The sequence below is a fragment of the Polypterus senegalus genome, chromosome 15 (assembly GCF_016835505.1).
Source record: "Polypterus senegalus isolate Bchr_013 chromosome 15, ASM1683550v1, whole genome shotgun sequence".
Taxonomy (NCBI): Eukaryota; Metazoa; Chordata; class Cladistia; order Polypteriformes; family Polypteridae; genus Polypterus; species Polypterus senegalus.
In genome coordinates, this window is record NC_053168.1 from 21128243 (window position 1) to 21145770 (window position 17528).

Consider the following 17528-nt stretch of genomic DNA (forward strand, 5'->3'; position numbering starts at 1 on the left):
TCATTTATGTCTGTGTCTGTGCCAGTGGTGTACAATGGACTGAATCCCTGTCCTGGGGCCTGTTCTGGCTCTCCTCAATGCTGAATTGGCATAAGCAGGCTTGAGACTGTTGGGTTGTGTTTTAATCAATATGTTACAGAAAGTGTACATAGTGCTCTATATTTATAAAAAAAAAAACACAGATATAAACGTAATATATAAAGTTTACACATAACAGTTACAAATATATAAAGCAGGATGAAATGAAAATGCAACATCTGGCTTTATAGCAGAAACGATGTGGTATATCTGTTCCAGGCTAACTACTGTATTAATCGGTACAAACGTACAGTAGACTTCCATCCATCTATCCGCACTTTATGTCGTTTAGTCCAATACATGGTGTTTGGGAATGAAGCCTATTCTGACACAGCATCAGGTACGAGATGAAGTACCAGATAGTGGGCACACTCACGCAGACACTAACACTCACTCCCCTCACCGTGTCCATTTAGAACAGACGGTTAAGCTGACACGCTTGTTTCTGTTTGACAGGAGGAAACTAAGGGACCTGCAGATAATCTGCTCTGACAAAGAATGAACATGTAACTCAGGTTGACGGATCTACGAAGCATCTGTGCTAAACCACTGTGTCATCCAGTACAATTCCTAAAAATATATTATGCATAACTTTCACATTCTCATTCAGAATTTCATTAATTTTATTTTACAATTTTTATATTCCTGTTTGGTTTCATGTCGATTCAGACGGGAGATGTCAGATTCTGTACTTTGCAAACCGGCACAGCACATGGAGCTTGTAATAAATGAGCGTTCAAGGTAAAATTTAATTATGAAACAATCGCTTAACTTCTGCGTTGGTCTAAATTGTTACAATAACTAAATTTGCACATTATCAGCAAGTTAATATACTTGGCACTCTTTTGTTCTGGCCTAAACGTTACATTTCCACGTACTGTGTATTACTAAATGCAGATTTTCATATGAGGTGCAGTTTAAGAGTAATAAAAGTCTGGCAAAGGAAAAGAACAAAGCAGACCTTTATTTTCTGTGATCAGTAATGCTTCAGAATGCCTCACACAACGTAGTATTGTAACAGCTTAGCCCTATGAATTTTAAGCCATGCTGCTTCCTTTTGGAATAATTTCTATTACTTGCTTTAACAAGCTTACATGTGGCTGGGTGACACTGGGCTGAAATCAAGAGCTTTGCCATTATGCTCTTATCTGTCTTTATGATCGGGAGCCACCCTTGTTTTGCCAGTTGAACAGCCTAAAAGTCCTTTGTGACGGAGACAGAAGGCATGGCTTTCAGTCAGACCTTGAAAAGCAGCTGCGAGAAAAATCAGTGCTGTGAAAACACCAACTCTTGCACTGAAACATCCCCTTGACTAGTCAATACTTCTGCCATTTTTCCACTGCTATAGGTTTAATGTCTGCCATTAAACTGATGCTGTTTCAGTTGGTAGAGTGAGCCTCACATTTATTGGCTGTAGGTTCAGCTGTGGATGACATGAATTAACTTCAGGGATTCCCATTACCACTCAGCCAGAATCAGTTTGTGGAAGAATGTATTTGAGTGACGTTCCATTCAGGCCTGGCTGCAGACCTGTCCCCACTAGTGTAAGGGTGTCGTCTGACCCCCACAAGCCTTCACTGCATAAGCTAGTAAAAATGATTAGATATAGAACTAGTGACACTTGGGAAAACAGTACAGCTTAATTATGCAACCTCTGTAACACATCGTGAGTACGAAAAAAAAAAACATATTGTTTTTACAGTCTCACCACAGCTTTATCTTGGATTAGTTAGTTAGGAAATGAATAGAAAACATTTTAAATCTTAGCTATAAAACATAAAAGTTTTCAGAGTTTTAAGATACTCATATTACATTAACATTACTTGCTGTAGATTGCAGCTGCATAGTACAGTCAGAGAAAGGAAAGTAGGAAGTGTGCAAATAAAAAAAAAAATCACATTCCTAAATTTATATCTTTGTATTTCTGAGTTATTTCAGACAAAAAATTTTACTCTAAAAGCATTCATATCCAGACTGAAAATCGTGCTTCAAAAATAATACAAGTTGCCCCTTTTTCAGTACGTATTTCTTGTGCATTGTTATTACTGTAAAAAAAAAAAAAAAAAGCAAATTTTGCGGGGTCTTTAATTTTTCTTAATCATGTTGGCACGAGAATATGGTTTTTACTCAGATAAATTTCCACCCAACTTCATGCTGCATTAGTAATAAAATTAACTACAACACTTGCTACATTAGTCAGATATCTTCTTAAACATTTCAGCTTAGGGGGCCCACGTTTGCCAGCTATTGGCAGTTTCAGTATTGTAATGGATACCTTATGTAGACGTGTGGGTTTTTGCTTCCCTGGTGAAAGGCGTATTTCCTGGAAACCGGCAAAAACACAAATCTGTCTCCTTGACATCAGTTACTCTCTACCTCATTTCTATGGTAACAGTGCGGTTGTCTGACAACTCACATCTGTGCCTATGGAAACATAACTACGCAGAATAGTATATCTAAAAATGAGAAAACCCCCTTGCTATATTGGTGCAGTAAGTGTAGAAAGCAATGTGTGCCAGTTTCTAAGGTATGGCATATAATTAGGTTAGCAAAGTGTGGTTTTAACATCCTGCCTTTCAAAGTAATCTTGATTTATTTACCGGCAAGCACTATGCAGCAAGTTGTGAAGAATCTGAGATTTCGTGAATATTAGCAACATAAAATATACTGTAAACTGCATGTATTTTAGAATATTTTAAGAATTTCTTTTTCTGTCAAAATGTACAAAATAAAAATGTTATTCATTCAAACATGTACAAGGAAGTATTTTTATATATAGTACAAAGAGAAGATGTCCATCAGTTAAAGATTTAACGCCAGCAGTCAGCCTTAAGTTTCTTTAAAAATATGTCATTTTCTAGCCCACTTAATCCAGACCAGAGTCGCAGGGGGTCCTAGAGCCTATCCCGTAGGGCGCAAGGCAGCAATAATCCATAGACAGAGTACCAAACCATCACAGAGCAAACATACACACACCAAACACACACTTGGGCTAATTTAGCATCACCAGTTCACTTAACCTGCATGTCTTTGGACAGTGGGAGGAATGTGCAAGCTCCACGCACGGAGTTTCCAGGATTTGGATCCTGGTTCTCCTTATTGCGAGGCAGCAGTGCTACCTACCACTGTGCCATCCTCTTTGAACATGTAATGTAAAAATTGTAACTTTCATTCTTTAAGAAATATTTGCCTGTTGTTAAACTGGGTATTTTTACCAATGAAATATCTTGTTTATTGTCCTTTGAAGGGATGTTAAGAGTTAGCATTCAGACGTTACATGCAGTTTTGCACAATATAGTAAATACTTCTATCATAGTTTCTTACTTATCTAATTCAGTTCAGAAAAGTGAAGTTAGCCTCAGCCTAGCCCTGCAATAATGGGGGCAAGCATTAGGCCAGAAGCTCAAGGTTTGCATTTGCATTCAAACATACAGAATAGAAAAGTTAGATTTTATTTGAAATACTACAGAAATCATAATTCGATGAAGCTTAATTGATAATAAATAGATGGACCGATAATATGTAGTAATTCAATTTGCTGGTTGGCCATGCCAGGTTTCATCTGGAAAATATCACTTAAAATATTTATTTAGCTTTCTTAAACTACCCGTACAGCTTAAAGTAATGTTATGTCATTTTCTAACTTGCAGGGTGAGGGGAGGTTGGATCCCTGCTAGCGTACGACACAAGGGAGGAACGAACTCTGGACGCGGTGCAAGCCCATCACAGGGCAAACACACACAAACCCACAAACCAAACGCAAAACTCACACAGGCTACTTCAGCATTGCCAGTTTACCAAACCAGCAAGTCTCTGGACACTGGGAGGGAACCCATACAGACACGGGGAGAAGATGCAGACTCCATGCAGCGAGGACCCAGGATGTGAACCCTGGCCTCCATATTGCAAGGCACAAGCACTATAACTGTGCCACCGTGCTACCCTTTAAAATATTGTGAATTTATTTTTATTTTAATGTTTTAAGAATTAAGATTGCTCAGTTTTCTGTCTAAATGTATCAGAGTTGCTAATTAGTGTCTTTTAGAGTGTTCATCCCGGTTGCATTCATTAAAAAAGCAATGCTGATTATAAATGCATCATTTTGATAAACATAATACATGTATATTCAAGCTGAATGCGAAGTCCAGTTGCTTCCATGGCCTAGACTGAAATAATCAGACTTTTTTGCTCTTAAAACTTAGACATTAAGTCAGGGAGTTAGCTTAATGAAGGCAGTTAACAATGATCTTGGCAACCACATGGTCATAAATTTTTACTTAGCGATTGTTATCCAAGCAGCACAAATTTAAAATCACATTGCTGGCAATTATTATAGTGGAATTAGTGTTCTCTCTCAACAACACATCTAATGTTGTATACCACCAAAGAGAATTTATCTCCACCTTGCATCTGCTTCAGACAAGCAATTGGAGGATTTCCTTTTGTTTTGGATGTGACTAATCTGCAAATTCTGCTTTCCAAATGCTTATACATATGAGATACAATAAAAGCCGAAAAAAGTGCCATCACACTGCCAGGCTTGGCTCTTTCCTGTAAACCATCAGCAACACCGATCACTAAAGCTTTAAACGAATTAGCCAAAACCATAAACTGGATACTGCAATAACGTGAAAATTCTGCCTCCAATAAAATGTCTTCTAAATGAAGCTATAAAAATAAAATATTGACTAACATCTGGATCCTACAAACCATAGATTGAGAATGTGAGCTATGAAGGTAATTGGTGGTTTTGGAAAATTAATCTGTGAGCAGATATGTCTGTCCTGCCTGGAGCTAACAGTGACAAAACCATGTAAAACACTACTGGAATGTAGAGATAAATCCTTCAGCATGGCTTTGTTACTTATTAACCTGGCTCTGGGTCTTGATTTTTGGTCAAACAACAGCACTTAAAATACATTATTTACAACTACACTGTGTGCATACTGTATATTATAGTCTGTAAAAGTTATGGAATATTTAAGCTTTAGTTACCTTTTTCCGTAGCAGGAATTTATGCAAAGACTGACTTCAGACTTTTTGCAAATCAACCATTAACTTAGTAGTTCTGTGGCCTGGTACAGAATAAGCTAAGGATTTACACTTGAATGAATGCATTTATAACCAAAAGACATGGGATTACTTTCTTCTTTATAATATGGAAACTAATGTCTTTTGATGCACTCAGTTCAGTGATTAATGATTTTTATGTTTACACAGCTCTGGATTTTATTTACAGTCTGGTTTGGACTAAACAAATACATTCTAAACTTTGTATGGATATCTTCAAATATCCATCCTTCCGTTTATGTATCTGAAAAAAAAAAAACCAAATAGTTTAGATCATTTTCTCTGTTTTAGGCTTGCTGTAGTCTACTTTAATTCATTAACCTAATTTCAAAGTGCAGCCCTGCTGAAACTTTACTTGTATGCATCTCAGTCTTTTCACTTCCAAAAAAGTTCTTCTAAAGCAGTTTTTTTTGCAACTAAATTTGTATTTATCACATTTTTTTATTAGCAGGGAGAAAGTCACAATGAATACAATAAAAAGCGTAACATCATATGGCATACTACAATCTTATTAATCCAATTCAAGGTTGCAGGGTCCTGAAGCTTACCCTGACAACTTTGGGTGCAAAGCAAGACTCAACCCTGGATGTGGTCCTAGTCCATCCACATACACAAATACACAATTAGGGCCTTTGTTTGAGCCCCTTAAATATTTTAACATTTGTGTTTTTGGGATATAGGAACAAAACCAGCACACCTGCAGAACGGCCCACACAAACATAAGCAGTAAATCCTCAAGACAGTTACTGAGTGTAGGATTTGAACCCAGACACTGGATCTGTGAGGTAGCAGTGCTAACAACCAGGTTGTCCATTCATACAAAATCATTACTTTAGAACCTGCTTTTAAATGACTTGAGTTTTTATGGTTACATAAATGTCAGCTACTTCATATCTATCCTATGTGCTCTGATTTAGGATTTTAAAAGGAGTTACCTTGTGCTGTATTGTTAAGGATTTGACACTATATACGGAAGAGTGTCTATTTAAAAGTTGCTGGTGTAAAGCATAGCACATTAAAGGAACTCAAATTGACTTGTGATTCAGTTGTAAAGCATCACACAGCAGAATTCAATTTTACTTGATTTCTATTTCTGCTTTCTCTTTTATTAACATATCAATTAACAAAGTCAAGGATAATACCATGAATTCTGGCTGCAATTAAATTTAATAATTTAATAAAGAAAATTAAAAGTGGGTTAACTTCATTTTATATCCCATCAGCTGTTTAATACTTAAGTTTTTTTTTCTGTCAGTATACACAACGTTATTCTTGTAGATACCTTAATTGGGCCTACTTTGCCAATTATTTATTGAAAATGTAGCATAGGAGAAAACTGGTGTTCTTGCTAAAAAGTAAGAAAACGCCTTATTAGCAAAATTTGAATTCAGATCACTATAGAATTAAAAATATGCCCAATCATGGAACAATTATTTTACTGGAAAATACATATCAAGAAACAGGCACATCATCAATTTTGTCAATTACCTTAAATCAGTATCGGGCTTCAGGGCACCACGGCCCACCAGACTCAGATGTCAATAAAAGACGGAAACCAGTCCTAGACAGGAAGTCGGGTCATTGCAGGGTATAATAACATGCAAGTTTAGTGTTGTCAGCCAGCCTAACAACATGCCTTTAAACTGTAAGTGGAGACTACAGAGAAAGCCTTCAAGGAAACACTACGACACCATGTAAGCTCCATACAGAAGGAACAAGAATGAAAACTGAGTCTAGGAGGTGGTGATATACAACCACTATGTCTCCCGAAATGCCTCATATTATTTACAAACATATGCTGAAATTCTTAAATCCACAATACTAATTTCAATCAGTGAAAACAATTCAAGGCAGATGTTGACATTGTCTGTGTATAGGCCTTACAATAGTTCTTTATCTTCATGCTGCATTTACAGCTTTGTAATGGTACTTTATGAGTAACAGTGGGTGTGTGCATGAAATGTGCCCATGTGACAGATTAATATTCTGTTGAGGATTGTATTCTGCCTTGGGTCTGATGATGCCAAAATAGACTTCAGCCTCCTACAACTTTATATTAGAATAAGAGAGTTCAGAAGAAAAAGGATGGACGGATTTACATATTGCAAGTTCCGCATCACTCAAGTAACCACTAGAAACTGGCAAAACTCCACTATATCGGTAGGTTATAATATTTTAACATGTTTTGAGTGTTGTTTTGATAGAGGATATTAAGCATGGTCAGTATATGGGTGAATTGACTTCTTATTAAGAGGTAAATCAGATGTGAGGTTAGAAACCACTGCCATATATTGTGACCATGAAATATCTGACCATTGTGGTATCAATGTATCATCAGTAAGCAGGTTTAACTATTTTTTAATTGACCACAAAAAAATAAATCTTTACTGTTGATGTTAATGTCAAGACAACATAGGCAAACAGCAAACATTAGTACTCACAGTTCAAGTGTTCTGAGTTCTAGCTGTGGGGAGTTTGAATAGTGTCCCACTGTTCCTCCAATTGTCCAAAGACATGCAGGTTAGGTGCATTGGCAATCCTAAATTGTCTCTAGTTTGTGCTTGCTGTGCTTAGTGTGTGTGTGAGTGTACCCTGCCCAGGGTTTGTTTCCTGCCTTGCACCCTGTGTTGGCTGGGATTGGCTCCAGCAGCCCCCGTGACCCTGTAGTTAGGATATAGCGGTTTGGATAATGGATGGATGTCTCAATTTTTTTTTTTTTGTTACCTGTGCAATCAGTTTTTCTACCCACATAAGAAAAACCTGCAGATTGGATTAAGTAGCAGTTCTGAAAGTGGACAGTGTGAGCTACTCTGTGCCTTGCAAAGCACGGGCCTCCTTTACAAACCTGAATTGATTAAGGTGGCTTACAAGATTTGCTGGATACAGCCAGTTACATTTGTTTTTTTTACAGTTAGAGCACAGGCCAGTGAAGTCAGTCAGTAACTGGATTTGAACCAACAACCTCTGGGTTTGAAGTTCAAAGCCATAACTACGACCCCACACTGCCTGAATTCACTGCTTCGGTCTTTCCATTAAGCTTCCTGTTGCTGCAAGGATCCAGTTGCAATACGAATTGTCATATTATGACAAACAACTCTTGTCTTGACCGTTCTGTCTTACAGTTCTCTGGGTGGATCTGCACCTCTTTATCTCCAACCTTTAGTCTCTCCAGATGCTCCTTCAAAAGTCTGCATTCTGCCTCTACCTGTCTGCTGATTGTCCCTTCTTTTGCCAGACGTGCCAAGACTGGATAATGCTTCTTCATTCTTGCACCAAACCTTTGTCTATTCAAACTGCACCCAATTTACCCAGTTTAGGTGACTTTTGAAAATACATTAAATATTTGGGATCTGCTTAGTTTCTCTTCTTGAGAATAGTTGCTATTGTACTTACAGAGAGTTTAGGATACTGATGTTTGTCTCAATCTAGTTGCAGGGTTGTCCAACCAAGGTTGCAATGTTTCATTCCAACCATTTTCGTAGTGATCAGTTTTTACTGCTAATTAACTTTTTACCTTAATTTTGACTGACTTGCTTTTTAAAACTCATAGTTTAGTTGTTCCTTTTTCTGTACCAACAAAAATGACATACATATTGAGCCAATACATAACCAGCTAACATGTGTCCATCATAGAATATTTAAAAATAAGGACAGATGATAGCCTTAGTAATACTGATCAACTCAGGTCATTGAAATGACTGTGCTCATAGAAAAAAATCATTTTTGGAAATGTTTGGTGTGGCAGAATGAGGCAGGAACAAGCCATCGAATTAAATAATTGGTTTAATTAACAAGAAGAATAGCCTTCTCATTAAAAAAACTGGTGTGAAATCATCAGCTCTGATTTTGCTGGTCATCAGTTGGCTCACATCACATCTCGTTTTTGTAAGGCTGCCATTTAAGGAAAAAGAATCAATTCAGAGAAATTAGTTTTTAAAAAAACAAAAAACAAGGCAGTTAAAATGAAGGGAAAGTGGCAGGAATGAAAACCTGCAGTCGTTGTGGCCTTCCAGGACTAAAGTTGGACACCACTGGTCTAGATGCACGTACAATTACGTAGAAGGAACACTCTTTTCTTCGGCTTTTTGTCTTTGATGCCTGCACATTCTATTCATTCTTCAATTTATTAAAACTAGCTTTGTAAGTCGCCTTGAATAAAGGTGACTGCTAAATGAATAATACGAGCTTCACGTGTCTTAATGCACACAGAAGAAAATCCCTTGTGTTAAATAAACTGCTACAGAGTTTCCACAAATACTCCTCAAGGGCTCATTTTAACACTGACAAAGTGATTGTTTACAGCGTGCTCACGGCTCCTTAAGGAAAATGATCTATTTTGCCCGTTACTATATAACGGAATGTCAGTTCGTCTAGTGGGCGAGACGTTTAAAAGGGCAACAATGGAAATATCCGAAAGGATCTCTTGAGGATTTTCTCGGCTTTTCTCTTAGCAGTTGTAACTTTTCCCGAAAGATAAACTGCTCTCCCTATTACACTAACTCACCGTACCGCGCTGAAATAAGAGCCATGAAAGTGAAGCTCAAAAAAGTTTCCAAAACAGTCCGGGGCTAAAGCCGCTTGTGCCGCGCGCGCGGAATTGCGAAAGCTGTCACCCGAACTGCAGTCGACAAGACACACTGAGTGAGGGAGGGACGACCCGCGTGCGAGAGCACAGGGAGGTGTGTCTGTCTTAATGCCTTCAACAGATGGGCAGGGCCTCGGAGCGAAACGAAAATTACCGCAACTGGATATGCCGCGAAGCGCGGCCCATTCTCTACACTCGCGGCAAGGCTAGCTGATCGAGAGCAGAAAGAAAGGCGGCCAACTTCAAAAAAAATAAAAAAGAAAAACTCAAGCATGGAGGACGTACGCAGCCTTGTTTCATCTCCACAAACTTCATCTTCCTGGTACTGCGCTATCAGACGGGAGATGCTCTGTGAGAGAGCCGACTACCTGCACGAACTTCCAGAGCGCGAGCGCTCGGGTTACCTCTATAACAAGATGTGCTGTGCAGGTAGGTACTCGGAGGGGGCGGGGTTCCTGCCTGCTCGGAGGCGGGGTTTAACTGTCTCGTGCCCGCTTTGGAGTTGACAACTATCCAGCGTGCTGAACCGCCAAAGGCGCCAGAGAATGAGTGGGGCGGATTTGTACAAAGCGGCTCAAAAGTTTGTTTTTAAAGTTTCCCTCGTTCTTTTTCATACGCAGTCTAATATATTACATGGTTTAGCGTATTTATTCGGGGAAGACTAAATGCGCTTGTTTTTACTGTGTGGATAATGTGGCCTGGTGTGTGTTGAAGGGTTAAATGTGTTGGGTTCTCAGAAAGAAAAAAAAAACATTTTATGGCCGTAAAGAACGCATGTGTGCTTTATTGATTGTTAACAAATGTGCGTTCTCCTAGCGGAAGGCCTCTGCTGAGTTAGTCCCTTGGAATTTCTGCTGAACTCACGTTAAAGCACACTGTGATGGCGCATGCGGTGAATGGCGCTATATGCAGTTCATCGCGGAAAACAAACGGCGCATACTGTGCAACCACACCGGTGGTCGGGAAAACAGAATGAAGCATAATACAAAGGTAACGCTCCATTTGTTTAGAAACTTCAAAGGAACGAAAGGCCAGGCTTGTGTCATGGGAAAACGATGATTAAGTCATTGTGTGTGTGTTTTTTTTTTTTGACTTTGAAATAAATTTCTAATCGAGTAAAAAAAAATCTGGAGAAATTATAAATTATACATTAACGGAAACAACGCAAAATAAATGCATTTTCCAGGGATGTCAAACTCGAGAGAGTGAAAAGATGCAGGTGCTAATAATTGTGCCAGCCGCCTTTTTATTATTGGTGTTAATTGAGTCCGTTATTTATATTTATATACCTATGAAATACACTATGTATGTAACAAAGATGTAATGGATAGGAAAGGCACTATATATGATGCTTTCACATAGATGTGCAAGACGTGTTATAATGCTGTCAATAAACAGGTTTTCAGGTAATAGGTAGATTGGAAAGGCACTATATACCATAGATAAATAGACAGGATATATCACTCAGATGGCACTTTATTTGTCATCAGGGGAAATTTGGAGTTTTATAGAACCATAATAAATACATATTATTTATTTATTATTAAAAACAACAGCCTCTCTTCCAACTAGAATGACAAAAAAAAAACCAACTTGGCTATACCTTAAATTAGTAGTTACAGGTAGGCATTGTAAATGATATTGTGTAGGTATGGCTTGTTTCAGTTCTCTGTCGGCACACTGTAAAAACTTGGATAATGTAGGTGAACTTCACAAAGATGTTTATTATTGTCTTAGCTTTCACTATCTACATTACATTTTCATTTTATTTAAATTGGATGTTAAGATTTAGAATGCTTATTAGCTCCTTTTTTAATGAGTTGCCTAGTTTGATCGAGATGCACATAACAGCTAACAGTATATTTAACATTTGTATCCATGTGTGTTCATAGTCAAGAATATCCATCCATCCATGTTCCAAACCTGCTTATCCAGAGCAGGGTTGCTGGAGCCTGTTGCAGCAAGCATCAAGCACAAGGCAGGAAAAATCCCTGGACGTGTCCACCAGCCCATCATAGAGTGAACACAAACACACACACAAATATATATCAGGGGCAATGTATCATTGCCAATTCACATAACCTGCATGTAAATGGACTGTGGGAGGAAACTGGAGCACCCAGAGGGGACCCACATGGGCACCCAGAAAACTCCATGCAGTAAGCAGTGGCCTTCTTATTTTAAATACTCCTGTCTTTTCTATAAGAGGCTGCATTATCAGTTTCATAAATAAAACATTTGGAATACATTTCTAAAGTATTCAGAGAGAGTAGTCCTAGTCCAGACCAGCCCACACAACATTTTGTAGATTTCCTTAGAAAAGCAAAATGTCCGAGACACCTGTAGGTTTAGAAAGAGAGTGAGGAGAAATCCTGTAGTTAACTGACACGTTTCATTCCCCAGAAAGTTGTCATGTATGCCATATATAAGAAATTCCTAGAACTGTAAAGGTAATGTAATATTGTTTCACAGCTTGAGCGTGCTTATTTCATCATCTTGGTGCACAAGTGTAAAATATACCAATGTCCGATCCAGTTTCATTTCTTTCTTGTGCATGAGGCTGTTTAGTTACATGTCTAGCTCACTGCAACCCTATACTGGAAGAGACATGTATGAAAAATGTAGCCATAAGTGCTCAGGCATTGAGAAAGAAAGGGAGGCACAACTGACGCAATCGTCAGGGCTGTCTGATATTTTGGTTTACTTAGATGTTTAGTTAAGAAAAGAATGTGAAAACCATTCTTACATTCTGCAAAAAGAGACCGCAGATAAAAGAATTGAACAGCTGTGGTATCAGTTTCCTACAGAACCTTACACAGATCAGTGGTGTCATATATATCAGAAGTGTGTTTCAGGAATTATTTTTCAACTTCATCAAATAACCAATTTTACAAATAAAATATGTGTTGTTCCATGTATTAGTGGGGTGAACTAATTATTGTCTGTCTGTTATACCTTCATTGGTATCACTCTTTAATTTAATATTGTTCTTTAGCAGTATGCTGTTGCTGGAGTATGTGAATTTCCCCTTGGGATTAATAAAGTATCTATCTATCTATCTATCTATCTATCTATCTATCTATCTATCTATCTATCTATCTATCTATCTATCTATAATAAAGTACCTTTCTATGTAGTATATAGGACATTTCCTATCTATCTATCTATCTATCTATCTATCTATCTATCTATCTATCTATCTATCTATCTATCTATCTATCTATCTATCCAAGAACATAGCAATACCAAACACATAAACATTTAATGACTGCAATAATTAATCCACAATGCAAATACCGTAAAAATACCAGCTTTCAATTTAATAATAAAATTTAAAGTTTATTAAAAATGTTACTTTTAGCATTAGTTAGCATAGGAACTGTATGTTCATGTCATTCCCATTGAGTGTTATAAAAATACATATATGTATATTTTATATACATACTTGCATATATTCTTTACATATTATCTGTAAATTGAATCTTGTTATCCAATGCATGAATGACTTTGTTAGTTTTTTTTTACAGTAAGTCTTTGTCAAGAGTTTTTCTGTGCTGTTTTTATAAATTATAATTATAATAATGCACTTTCCTATAGATACATTCTACAGCAGTTAGCAGGTTTTAAAGCCAAGCCCTTCAGTTACAGTTGGTACATTTTTGCGGTTGTCACTTAACGCAATCGACCAAATTACCATAACAAATCCAAAACTGGTTTTGCCCAAAGCAGGTTTTCAGCTTCTCTTTCCTTGTGCGCATCTGTGAAAGGTTGCTATGTCACCATTGTACAGGTGTGCTGTCTTTGCATATTAATAATTTACCAAGCAAAGCAGAATGTTCGAGTCTCCAGGAGCTTACAGTAATGCTGCTAATGAGAATAATGGGTGAGATTGTTTTATCAGCACAGAAGAGAAATGTCGCAGTCCTCTGAAAGAGAGACAGATCAGATCTTTAAGCCGTTAGCTTTTTATTCCGGCTTAATAAATGTGATGATGAGTACCATTAACTGTTATATTTGAATTCTGTTTTTAATGCAACATTTATATGTGATTCCTTAGAAATTTTGGAAAATCTCTGCTTTGTCAAATCTGTATTTTTACACTCATAATACCCGAGGTAAAATGTTTAAACATGCACAGTGATGAAACCTAAGTCCTTATAGACATTATAGACCAAGCACTTGTGAGAGGAACGATTAATGAGTTTACATATCTGGTGTAAATAATTTGATGTTTTTTAGTTTATAATTTGCTTGTGTCTTAATTTGTTTATTCCCTTTTTATATATTTTCTGTACTGTTGTTGGTATCAGAAAATGGTTCTCTTGCAAATGAAACCAAATAAAGAATACATATAATGCATTATAGTTTTAATAATTTTTTTTAATAGTCCATTCCTTGGGCTGTTAATTTGTAATGTACAGGCTTTTATGGTGAGCTTTAAATAAAGCTTCAACCCTTCATGTGTCAAGTGGTAGGTGGTGATGCCAGCTTATCGTGGGCAGATCCTAAAAACGTGGTTTATTCGATTTCCTCTCCACTCTGTCACGCTTCCGCTGTATTACTGCTAGCAGCCATTGTATAATGCCTTCCCTTCAATGTTATTTTTCTGTTTTATTTATTCTGTATATGTTGACTTAGTAAGAAAACTTTATTAATAATGCGTATATGGCTTATAGAATTGTAGAAGAATACATATTAAAAATGGAAAAAACCTAACTAATAAACAAGCAAAAGTATGTTTGCATATTGAAAATAAATAAATAAATTTTTCATCAAATATTATAAATTGCCAATACTACTGATTGGTTAACATCAGGGCATAGAGTTGTTTGAAGCAATGACCAGGAGATGGCGCAAGTGTGTAAAATCTAAAGTATTCAAGTGAAAAGGATTATCTGTAATTTGTCCTGACAGTTTATACAAAATACAGGTTTAAGGTATGAAACTGCACTTCCTTTATGTGGTTTCTCCAATACTGCTGCTTTCAGAGCAGTTAAAGGGCTGTACTTAAAAGTAGTGGGTACAAATTAATTACTGTTTCAAGCTGATTTTTTTTATTTGAACACTTAAAGGCTTTTAAAACTTTTCTGCCTAAAGCCAAGATTTAAACAACAGCTGAGAAATAAAACCTAAACATTATAAACAATTAAATGCTTTTGTGAAAGCATATATTGAATTATTAGAAATTGCCCTATAAACCTATGAAACAATTAGAACTGTCCCAAAAAAAGTGCACAAAGAATACTATAGACATTAAAGGCTTCTTTTTCCACAGTTAAAGACTGTTTAAGTTTTTATTATTTATATTTTATAAATAAATGATTAAAGGGTGGCACGGTGGCGCAGTGGTAGCGCTGCTGCCTCGCAGTTAGGAGACCCGGGTTCGCTTCCTGGGTCCTCCCTGCGTGGAGTTTGCATGTTCTCCCCGTGTCTGCGTGGGTTTCCTCCCACAATCCAAAGACATGCAGGTTAGGTGGATTGGTGATTCTAACTTGGCCCTAGTGTGTGCTTGGTGTGTGGGTGTGTTTGTGTGTGTCCTGCGGTGGGTTGGCACCCTGCCCTGGATTGATTCCTGCCTTGTGCCCTGTGTTGGCTGGGATTGGCTCCAGCAGACCACCATGACCCTGTATTTGGATTCAGCGGGTTAGAAAATGGATGGATGGATGGATGATTAAAAAAGTGCCAACTTTTAAATAAATATATATGATAACATTTCTAACATTTATAGAATAAACCTTTGCAGTTTTTGTAAATCAGTTGTGATAACCACTTTTAGAGAAATCAAATTTTAATTCAGTGTAGAATATGCCTATAGTAAGTTTCAGAAGGTTGCCTTAATAAAATAATCAAAAGGCATTTTAATAGGATAATTAAAAGGATTTAAATATTTGTTTGTCAATACATTAAAATGTAATATTTAAAATAATATATTAATTTATGATAGATAGATAGATAGATAAGGGACTTTATTTGTCCTCAGGAGGAAATTTTACTTTTTACAGACTCTATAAATAATTTCAAGACAGAAATGCACAAATATAAGCAGATATCTGCAGAACTGTGATCTTCTTGTAGTCTTTCAGATTCTTAGCAGTTCTGATATTGCCAGTTTAAAAATTAAATTAAATTAAGGTAAGGTATGTTAAGCAACACCAAGCTTGACTTGGAGTGGAAATTGAGATTGCACACACAAAATATATAAAGAAAGTCATTGTCAGGTTGTCCATGGCCAGCTGGTTGTTCAAGTACACCACTGGCCCAGTGCAGTAATGTAAGTGTGGACTTATGTTCATGACTCTGATGTGACCATGCTAGGGTGTGATGCATTTTTGGTCACTGGTCTCCTATTTGCTCTGAATTCTCATTCCATGGTCAGATACGGTCACTTCTTCAAAATTATTATGCAGATGTGCTCTAAGGATACTTAGAAACAGACAATTGAAAAGTAGGCACCAAAGCAACACGTATTTTAATGTGGCAATGACTGAAATTGGCTGCTTTGAGCGAGATCAGACTTTGCAGGACTTTGCTGTGTAAAATGTATGTGATATGTATGTGAAATCGTAGAGTATGCAGGCTCATACAACCTGCAAGACAGTAACATTTGTCAAAAGTAAATATTTTTTGTTGATTTGATATGTTAAACAATTGCTTTGTGTTCTTTTTTTAAAAAATGTTAGTTTTTGGAAAAATATTCAGCCCTGGGAGATAAGAAACAAAAAAAAAAATTGCCCTAAAAAAGTTAAAGCCCTAAAACAATTATCATTTTATTTCTGTACACACAGCCAGGGGCAAATGATTGACAAATGGTAGCTTGAAGATACCAGCTTTACTTAAAGATAGGAAACTTTGTCTTGCACAGTTTTAACCTCCTTCGTCTTAGGGTGTGTCAGCATCCTCGCTTCAACAAGATTAACTCAACATTTCAGCTCCACAGTTAACACAGAAGAGCTGAATAGTTATACAACTTAGGCTTAGTGCAAGAGAAAGTTCCTTATTTTTCAGCAGAAAGGAGTGAACTTTCCTTCGATGACCTAGTCCCACCTTTATAGCAACCCTAGACCACATGACTGGTAGGGAAGAATCAATGCTTGGCAGCAAAGTCACGATAACCTCTGTTTCTCTTCTAGGGCATGTCTTTTTTTGAAGACACGCCTGGTCATCTATAGCCCTGCGCTTCTCACTTGTATCTTATGAGGCGCTGAGACAAGCTCTCTCTCTTTGTGTATGTGTGTGTGTGTTAGTGTGGTATGGAGGTTGATTGAATTCTACAGACATTGGGGTTTATTGGTTATGGATGTTATCGCTCTTGAGAATGTTCAGAAGCCAGAATCATAACAGTGGTTTTCTCCTTTTAAATATTCCTATGATTTTCATAAGGGGTAATTATCAACATCCAAAAGCCAAACACATGATACAGTTCTTGAACAACCAAGAAGGATCAAGTATGTCACTCCATAACAAGAACTTCATTGTTTGGTATACATGTCATAAATAACCATACCTTGAGCCAAATGGAGATCTTTTTTTGGTTAATAAAACATATGTGCTGGTGTATTGCATCCACTACCATGTATCTTTCATAACTTATATGGCCCAGTGTGAGTGTGGATGTGTGCGTGCAAATGGGCCTTCCATTTTACCAGCATCACGTCTTAGGGCTGTTTCCTGCCTTGTGTCAAGAACGTCTCTTAATTTTTCTTAGTGACCCCCATACCTTCCCAAGTGGAGGTATTTTGGACTTGTTATAACCAATCAGAGCACTAATGTGACCGAAAACACTTGTCAGAATATT

General features: G+C 37.2%; 1 protein-coding gene across 11 annotated transcripts in view; it reads left to right on the forward strand.

Annotated features, from left to right (window-relative positions):
* LOC120515930 (plectin-like) overlaps positions 1–17528 on the forward strand; it is a 618214-nt gene that overhangs the window by 442071 nt on the left and 158615 nt on the right. Inside the window, exon 1 of one of the 11 annotated variants that reach the window (XM_039737309.1) lies at positions 9550–10162. The exons of the other annotated variants lie outside the window; for them this stretch is intronic. Within the exon in view, the coding sequence (XP_039593243.1) occupies positions 10006–10162 (157 nt within the window). The 5' untranslated portion in view covers positions 9550–10005. Of the gene's footprint in view, positions 1–9549; positions 10163–17528 lie in introns of those variants that run through there. 11 annotated transcript variants of the gene reach the window in all.